General features: G+C 46.8%; 1 protein-coding gene across 4 annotated transcripts in view; it reads right to left on the reverse strand.

Annotated features, from left to right (window-relative positions):
• Cd99l2 (CD99 molecule-like 2) overlaps positions 1-5,828 on the reverse strand; it is a 45,597-nt gene extending 39,769 nt beyond the window's left edge. Inside the window, exon 1 of one of the 4 annotated variants that reach the window (XM_063273956.1) lies at positions 5,625-5,828. In XM_063273956.1, the coding sequence (XP_063130026.1) occupies positions 5,625-5,691 (67 nt within the window). In that variant the 5' untranslated portion in view covers positions 5,692-5,828. The remainder of the gene's footprint in view (positions 1-5,624) is intronic. The other 3 variants (XM_063273955.1, XM_063273957.1, NM_001409570.1) reach the window with 3 other exon arrangements.
• Between the last annotated feature and the right edge of the window lie 2,870 nt (positions 5,829-8,698).

The following is an 8,698-nucleotide window of genomic DNA, read 5'->3' on the forward strand; positions in this document are numbered from 1 at the left end:
ACACCATTTCTCACCCTGTGGAGACCCCCAACCATAACTTTATTTTTGTTGCTACCCACAAATATCCATTCAAATGGCTTCTATACACTTGTTACAGGTCCCTGGTGTCTGTCTTGTACTGAAAAATGAAGACATGGCCTATACCACCAAAGGAGGGGCTGAAAACTTATCAAATGTCTCAAGACTGAGCCTCTAGACCCTGTGGAGGACTAGCTGACAAAATGGTGACCCCAGTACCACTGAGGGAAAGAAAATTCTCTCTGTCCTCATGATGCCAATTCCCAGGACTGATGAAGGCACTCAAGGAGCTTGAAGCCAATCCCACACTCTTTCTGGGGCACATCTATAAAGCTTGATACCCCCAAATCAGTGCACAAGTTCCTGTTAGGAACCCAGCCTGGCCACTCAGTACTTAGCACCTGGGGTCGTTGTGCTCTTACCCACAATTATGTGCACCTAATTCTGGTTGGCTGTTTGCTGAGGGGAGTCTAGCCCCAAATTCAAGATCCTCCTGACTCAGCTCCTGGAGCACTGAGATTAAAAGGCATGTGTCACCACATGGGCTATAATTAGGAGAGCATTTTTTTTTCCCTTTTGATGTGATGTGGTGTTTTGGATTCCTTTCTTTTCCTTAAGCTTCTTCTTTCTTTTCCTGTAATTTACCATGTAATCTAGACTGCTCTCAAACTCACAGCAATCCTTCTGCATCATCCCCAAATGCTGGGATTACAGACATAGTCCAACTCATCCAGCTTACCTTTTAAAAAACTTACATTTATCTATTCATTTCTTTCTTTCTGTGGTACTGAAGATAGAACCTAGGGCCTTGCACATGTTAAATATATATTCTACCTGACAATGAGTGACATCTTCAGCTTTTGGGAATTATTTTAAATGAATATAAAATTCACATAACACAAGTCACCCTTTCAATGTGTCTAATTCAATGATTTTTATGGTATTTTAAGAACGTTCAGCATTACCTTTCTCTATTTGTAGAAGGATTTTATTACTCCCCAAAGCCTTTGCCCTTAAATGTAGGGAGCCATATTGGATTTGGGCCTGACCGCTTTGTGACTGTATGGCCACAGTTAAGATGACTGCCATAAAGTCTTGAGATTGTTGGACAAAAGCCTCTCCCATGAATTTACGACACAGGAAGAAAATAATCACGGAGTGCTTTGAGCCGGCTGATGCAAGTGGAACCGACACACCTGGGCCACACCTGGGCCACACCTGGGCCACACCTGGGCAGTGGTCAATTCGCTCCTGCCTTTTGCTTTCTCAGCCTTTGTCCTTGAGATTTAGGCTGGTCTTCTGGGATTTCTCCCTAACTAATTCAGGTCTCGTAGTCGATCTTTTGTTACCGAAGTCATGACCCAGGTAGTCACGAGCCAGGGTTTCCCAGATATTTTCTACCTGGGGAACTTGGGTATATAAGTGGTGAATAAAGCTACAGGAGTCTCTCTCTTCCTCTCCTGGCTTGACACAATAACCTGTGTGTGTGTGTGTTTCTTTAATCCCGCAGGCTTTCGCCCGATTCTCGGTACCGATTCTCGGTACCGTGTTGGTGCAGGCGCCGACACTTAAACCAGTCACTTACCATTATCCCCTCCCCCCTTTTTGTTTGTATAGGTGTGAGATCTCTGACCATTTCATGTAAACAACACTGTCAGATTTGCAAAGTGTATTTATTAAAATGTTGCTTGGAACATCGAAGAAGTAAGATTAATATGTACTAATCTGAAAGGGGCTACTGGAAGTTAGGTCCTGTGCTAAGCACTTTAGACACATTTATTTAATCCTAATAACTGCCACACCAGGAGAAAAGGGCCGTCATCCCCATGGTATAACTGAAGAAACGAATAGTAACATCCCCAAAAGTTGCTAAAGCCTTTGCAGCTACATGTTGCTTAGGTAGGAAGTTGGTTACTGACCAGTTCTTTTATTTTGTTTTTTAAAATTAACATATAAAGTAATGGGCTTCATTATGACATTTTATACTTCACTCATGCTCACCGTCCCCATTATCCACTACTTAGTCTCCCTTCTGATTTCAAATCTGAGAAAAAGGTTCTATTTATCTTTTCCCTATTAACCTCCTTTTTCTTGCCACATTACTACTCCTTTACCTCTTCTCAACAGTCCTGCTTTATATTCATGGCTTATAAATATAAACATATACATGGATACACATAGAGACAGCACATGAGAGGAAAAACTTGGGTATTTGTTTTTCTGGGTGACGTATTTTATTTAACTTGATTATATCCAGTTCTATCCATTTTCCAGCAAGGAATATAACTTTTTTTGTTCACAGATGAATGAAATCCACTGGGAGGCTGGTAAAGTGGTTCAGTAGGTAGAGGCACTTGCCTTCAAGCCTGATAACCCGAGTTTGATCCCTGGGACCTGTATGGTGGAAGAAGACAATCAACTAAAGAACCTTGTCCTTTGACTTCCATGTGTACCCTGCAGTGTGGCTAGACATATATACCCCAATAGTAAAATAATAATAAAAAGAATGATAATGATAATCATCTCAAAACTCCATTATGTACATGTATGTACCACATTGTCATTAGCTACCTGTCAACTTATGGGAGTCTAGACTGGTTCCATTCCCTGGCTATTGGGAATAATCACAAACATGGTGCACAGCTATCTTCATGTCTGTTGACTTAAGGCCCTTTAGGTACATGCACAGGAGTGGTGGAGCTCAATCATATGGGAGTTCTATTCACAGATTTTGAGGAACCACATACTAATTTCCACAGTGGCTGCACCAATGGTGAGTAAGCTGCTCCCCCATCCTCATCAACAGCAATTGCTCAAGCAATTTTAATTTGCAATTCCCCAAAGACCTAGGATATTGAACATTTCCTCAAATATTTATTAGCCATTTATAGTTTGTCCATTGAGAGCTGTCTATTTACTGATTGGATGGTCCTGACTACGGCGAGATAGAATTGCAAAGCAGTTGGAAACAAGTCACCATGTACGTGGAGTGGCAGAGCAGATAACTGTGGCAACCTTCCCAGGTTGGTGCATGGCATACATGTGTGTGATGCACCTGTCCTCAAAAGATGATTCAGAAGCCGTAGAACACATTAGCGTTAACTCCCCCTTGGTCTCTAGAGTGACGGTTTAATCACCCTTTCAACTTCTGAGAGCTAAAGTGTGTCGCTACTTCCTAGAGCCTGGAGGGACTTTATACCTTATCCGCAGAAGTGCTTCTGGAACCTTTTGCATGCCTTCTAGGGTTGTTCAGGTACAACCCATTACTGAGGACCAGGAACAAGAATAAAGGGACACTGGGGCAGAGCTCCCTGGACCCCGCTACAGAAAAATTGGGTCGCTACCTTCAAAGCAAAGATACTTCTGGTTCAGTATTCTTAGGTCAAACAAAACAAAACAAAAAGGTCGCAGAGTGGCGTTCTTACCTGGTTGAACCCTGCTATTCTTTCTGACGTGTAGCCACAGTCCCCTTACTTGGAAGTGAGGATATCTAACTAAACAGTTGTAGTGCTGATTCAAAACAAGACACAGGTCAGACATGGTGGGACATAAGTGTAACTCCAAGTCTCAGATGGGAGAGGCAAGAGAATCAGGAATCTAAGCCCAGGTTTCAGGAAGCAGAGACAGGAGGAACAAGAGTTCAAGGCCAGCTTTGAACACATGGCAAATTTGAGGCTACCAAAATGAGCCACATGAGACTCCGTCTTTTAAAAAACGAAAGCGAGCAAACAAGGAAGGAAGACATACGATGGGCACAAAAAACACCCAGGGAGTAGTACTTGATCTAAGATGGACACATTCCTGGACCAGAGACATCTTTTGTGATTATTAGTCATTATATGGACTGATTGAACAGGTTTAGAGAACTCATTTTTAGAAAGCCACAGAAGGTTAGAAGTGGGGCAGCCTCCAGGTCTAAATGAATTATGCCGCATATTTAAAGATGGTGACTGTGGAGTCATAGAAGCCTGGGAACGAACCCTAGCTGCCAATTATTCACTGTATGACTTCGCCTCTTCCAGCTTCCCCATCTCTCTCACTTCAAAGCAGGAAAACCTAAGGGCATTCACAGTCTAGTTTAAAAACCTCCATGCTATAAGATGCAATTATCTACCATGCACAAGGCTTTGCATTTCAACTCAGCAAAGCAAAAACAATTGACATTTACAGTCTCAGGCATCGCCCGCAGTGTGTGGGACACAAACCTCAAGGATAAGGTGTGCTACTGGATACTTTTCTCTACAAAAGGCCACTAGACAATAAAAATATCCCCGAAGGGAGACTAAAATCATGAGCCACTCTTTATCCCTGTGATTGTTTGCTTTCTTCCCTCCATAGAGTCCATGACATAGATCTGACGTTTATGCTGGGTTTCTTCCTCTACCATATTGTCATCGCAGAGATACAAGTATTGGCTGTCTTCACCCTCTGCAGCATCAGTTCCTAGAACCCAGAACCCAGACTGGCCATCACTCTGAAGCTCACTGAAAGGTTCTTGTACCAACACCAACAGAATTGCCTTAGGAAAACCATTTCTTCATTCATTCATTCATTCATTCATTCATTCATGTATCATAATGACCTGGGCAAGGAGTTATCTTTCCCAGTTTTCCTTACATGTGCCATAAACCTTGCTAGAAGTCAATGCTAAGACCAAGTTTTGTCTGCCTAAGCCTATGTTTCTCACTGGTTGGGTTTGCCTTCATTTTTAGAAAGCTCAAAGCATAATGCTGCTTTGAATCAACTACAATTGCAGTGTTTTCTTGAAGCCATTTTTCCCCTCCTGATGTGGAGATGGGACATAAATAAATGAAAGAAGACTCTGCTGGTCCAGGCTTAAGATGCTATTCTGAATCACAGACTGTATTTATCATAAGAAGACACTACTTGACTTGAATGTGCCTGCAAATTCCTGGGGATCTGATTATTATGCTAAATAAAACACTGAATCTGACTCAGTAAGTCATGAGCTACTGCATTTCTAACATTAGACCCCAGGTGATGCCACTAAGGCCTGGTCCACAAATTGAGTTGCACAAGGTGAAAGAAACGTTGATTCAGCACAATTTCTGTGTCCACCTCCTCCACAAAATATGACCAAAGTCTCTAGAAGTGTAGACACCAAAAGCACGTAGGAGGCTGTTAAGACGTACAAGTCGCCCCCACCCTATTTTCGATTTGTCTCTCTACAAACCCTCCCGATCCCGATGAAAGTGGCCATAAAGTCTCCTGGGAAGCTTTCCAGATGCTTTTGCTGCAGGTGGCCTCAAGGCCTATTTTCAAAATGACTGCTTTTTCCAAGGTTTTTTTCCCAAGGTACACTGCTGGTGGCAGCTGTTATCACTAATGCTTGGCTAGGGTTTTAACATCCTAGTGTTTTCATACCAGCCCTAAGAAGGTCCCATCCCTCATCTTCAATTCAGAGTTGGTTCAGTTCCAGAAAATCTTAGACCCTCACCCCTAGGCCCAGAGCTGCCAGGTTGCCTGATTCCTACCCCCACCCGACACCTCAGGCCAGCCAGGCGGAGACAAGGCCGCTCATGCGCAGAGCGACCCCCAGGCCCCAGGGCGGGGTCCCCGGGTGCCGCAGCCCTCACCCACCTTACCTCTCTGGACCAGGGTAGCCAAGGAGAAAACGAGGCAAACGAGGAGAGTGGTGAGCCTAGCCACCATGGCTGTGAGCAGGCGCAGGGGCCCAGAGGAGCACAGTTAGCGCAGTAGGGCCCGAGAGGCGGGTAGGAGCCGGGAGGAGGGGCCGGAGAGGAGGAGCCTATCACAGCCGCAGGACCCCGCCCACAGCTAGAACAGGTGGCCGCAGTCTGTGGGGGGCGGAGTCGGGGAGGAGGTGCGGGAGAGGAGGAGCCTATCACAGCCGCAGGACCCGCCCACAGCTAGAACAGGTGGCCGCAGTTTGTGGGGGGCGGAGTCGGGGAGGAGGCGCGGGAGAGGAGGAGCCTATCACAGCCGCAGGACCCCGCCCACAGCTAGAACTAGTTGCACAGCTTGGCCGCAGTCTTGGGGCGGGACATGGGCGGGGAGGGCGGGGGCGGGGCTCACAGACACTTTGGGTCGCCTGATCCGGATTGGGTGGCCTGTCTACTTGCTGCCCACAGACCCCTCCCTATCCCGCGTCGCTATGGGAATGTCAGAAGCGGCCTGTGAGTCTCAGAAGCCAGGGGGTGAGAAACAGCAGCGGAGATGATACTCAGAAATGGCCACCTATGAGACCACCACACCCTGGCCTTGGGCCGCACCTTCCTCCTCTACTTCAGTTCTCCCAGCTGCGAGGACCCCAGCACCTCAGCAGCGCTTGCTACTCCAGGTTGAAAGCTGCAACAAAATCCCTGCCCCAGACAAAAAGAACTGGTCTGTTTATGTAGCTGCTGGGAACCCGGTGGAAGCTGAGGATCAGGGCAGGCAACAGGGAGTGTGAGCTCAGTCCAGAGTAAAAGCTGTAGGGAACAGTTCTCGAGGCTTGAGTTAGGGATGGCCTTAGTGAAGGGAAAGTTCACAGCTGCTCAATCTACTGAGACTAACAAATGTGCTGCAGTCTTTCCCCATGAATCTCTCTCTCTCTGCAAATGGAGTCCACCTCCCTGGTGGTGAGAATGCAGATACTCTCTGCTGTGACAACCAAAAACCTACTGCAGCCTGGAATTGAAAGCTCCCAATATGAGCAGGGCTGCAGCCAACTCTCAGGACAAAGAAACACTGCTCAGGGTGGCAGCATGGAACCTGTCTATACCATCATGCTGCATAAGCTGCCCTGGGGCCACTTCAGAGCACCGCTCCTATTCCTATTCCCAGGGTTCCGGGGCCGAAACAACACATGTACATATGCACAGGCAGGCACGCAGGCGCATGCTGACACACACACACACACTCGAGTCTGTCGTCTGTCTCTCCTCTCCCTCCCTCTGTTTACCCCTGCCCCTCCCCCCTTTCTCTGTTTCTATTCTATCCACTGCACTAATATGAGGCTAGGAAACACAAACACACGAAGTGTTAGGAGTAAACCTTCCCATGGGCAAATCCTGGCTGGAGCTGGAGAGATCTTTATTTCTTATAATGGCCCTCTGTATCCCGTCAATAAAGGAGAGGAAACGAGTGAGTGGGAATGCCTTGACTTTGATGGCATCACCAAGGGACCATGCAGCCAAAGCGGCCAAGAACAGAGACTTTCAGAATCCCATGGAACAGACCTTGCTGAACAACAACAACCACAACAAAAGAGTCAATGGGGTAGTGGAAAGTGGAGAGATGGGATGTAGGGAGGACTCTACGAAAATGAACTATCACGGGAGGTACGTCCAGACAGTGAGGCAGGACCTAACTTCTGTGCTTCTCTGCAACACAAAGGAAGCAAGAACCAAGAGAAGAGAATGGTGTTAGAATATGTGAAAGGATACCAGATAACCAAAAATCCTAGTTATTCAAAATGCCTAAATAAGGCTGTGAGATAGCACTCCCTTTGGGGCCTAGTATGTCTCAGTCTCTTTTAAGTGAGGTTGATGTGAGTCCGGAGGCAGGGTGAATCCTTTCAGTTGGAGAGAAGTGCTCGCCTGAAACTTGGTAAGCAACTCAGATAATTGTTGTCCCACTGAATGTCAACTGAACATGGAACTGATTTGCACACAGGAAATCCAACAATTGCAAGCCACGATCCTTGTCCCCTCCACTACAACTTCCTTATTATCATTTGTATCTGAGTTCTGGGACCAACGGCTGACCAAGCATCTTGCCAACACACTACGCCCTTCTCCTTACCCTGTACACCTAGCTCCTCCCTGAACCTCTTATGCCCTGAATATTGGCACAGACTGGAAAAAGCATTTGATTCTTCAAGCTCTCCTCCTAAAATGCTGACCTTTTTCACAAGACAGAAAAGTGTGTTGTGGTTTTAGGAGCGCAGCAGTTGTCCCATGTATGCTGAGCACACTGCTTTGGCCCTCGGTGTCTCTCTGGGAGACAGCCTGCTATACAACTACTTCCTGGCTTTCCTCTCCTGTTGTTATATACCTGACCCAGGGTAAAATCGCACGAGTTAAGCCAATGATCTCTTGGGGGCCTTGGGCTTCAGCATTTTGCCAGGACCAAATGAACAGCGGCCAAACCTTCCTCACTGTCCCTGTTGAATGGCTCTTCCCTGCGAGTCGTAGTGGCTCATCCCTTCAATTCCAACCATCCGGAGGCTGAGGCAGGAGAATTGCCACAATATCAAAGTCAGCTAAGGCCACACAGGAAAACCCTGTATACTTGTCCTTCCCTGATATTTTACCCCTGCCGCTGGTAACACTGGCAGGAAGAAGTAAAAATGAAGGTTTCCTAATCCAACTTGGGGCTACCTTTTATATCCAGGAAACCAAAGGACCTCAGCCAATGCTCAAGGCATTAGCTGCTTCCCAGGAGCTCCTGCTACATCCCTCAGCCTTGGGCCCAAACACTAGGTCTTTACTGGGCCCTACACACACACACACACACACACACACACACACACACACACACACACACACACACACAGACAGACACACGCGTGCGAACGCAGGCACACACGCACACATGCACACACGAATTCTGCAGGAAGAGGAAACATTGGGAAAGGAAAGTCACCTGTCCTTCATCCTGGCTCCCCACTGAGTCCCATCCTCCATGGCTGACCTATACACAAGGTTCTGGCCAG

The sequence above is a fragment of the Rattus norvegicus genome, chromosome 15 (genome assembly GCF_036323735.1).
Source record: "Rattus norvegicus strain BN/NHsdMcwi chromosome 15, GRCr8, whole genome shotgun sequence".
Lineage (NCBI taxonomy): Eukaryota > Metazoa > Chordata > Mammalia > Rodentia > Muridae > Rattus > Rattus norvegicus.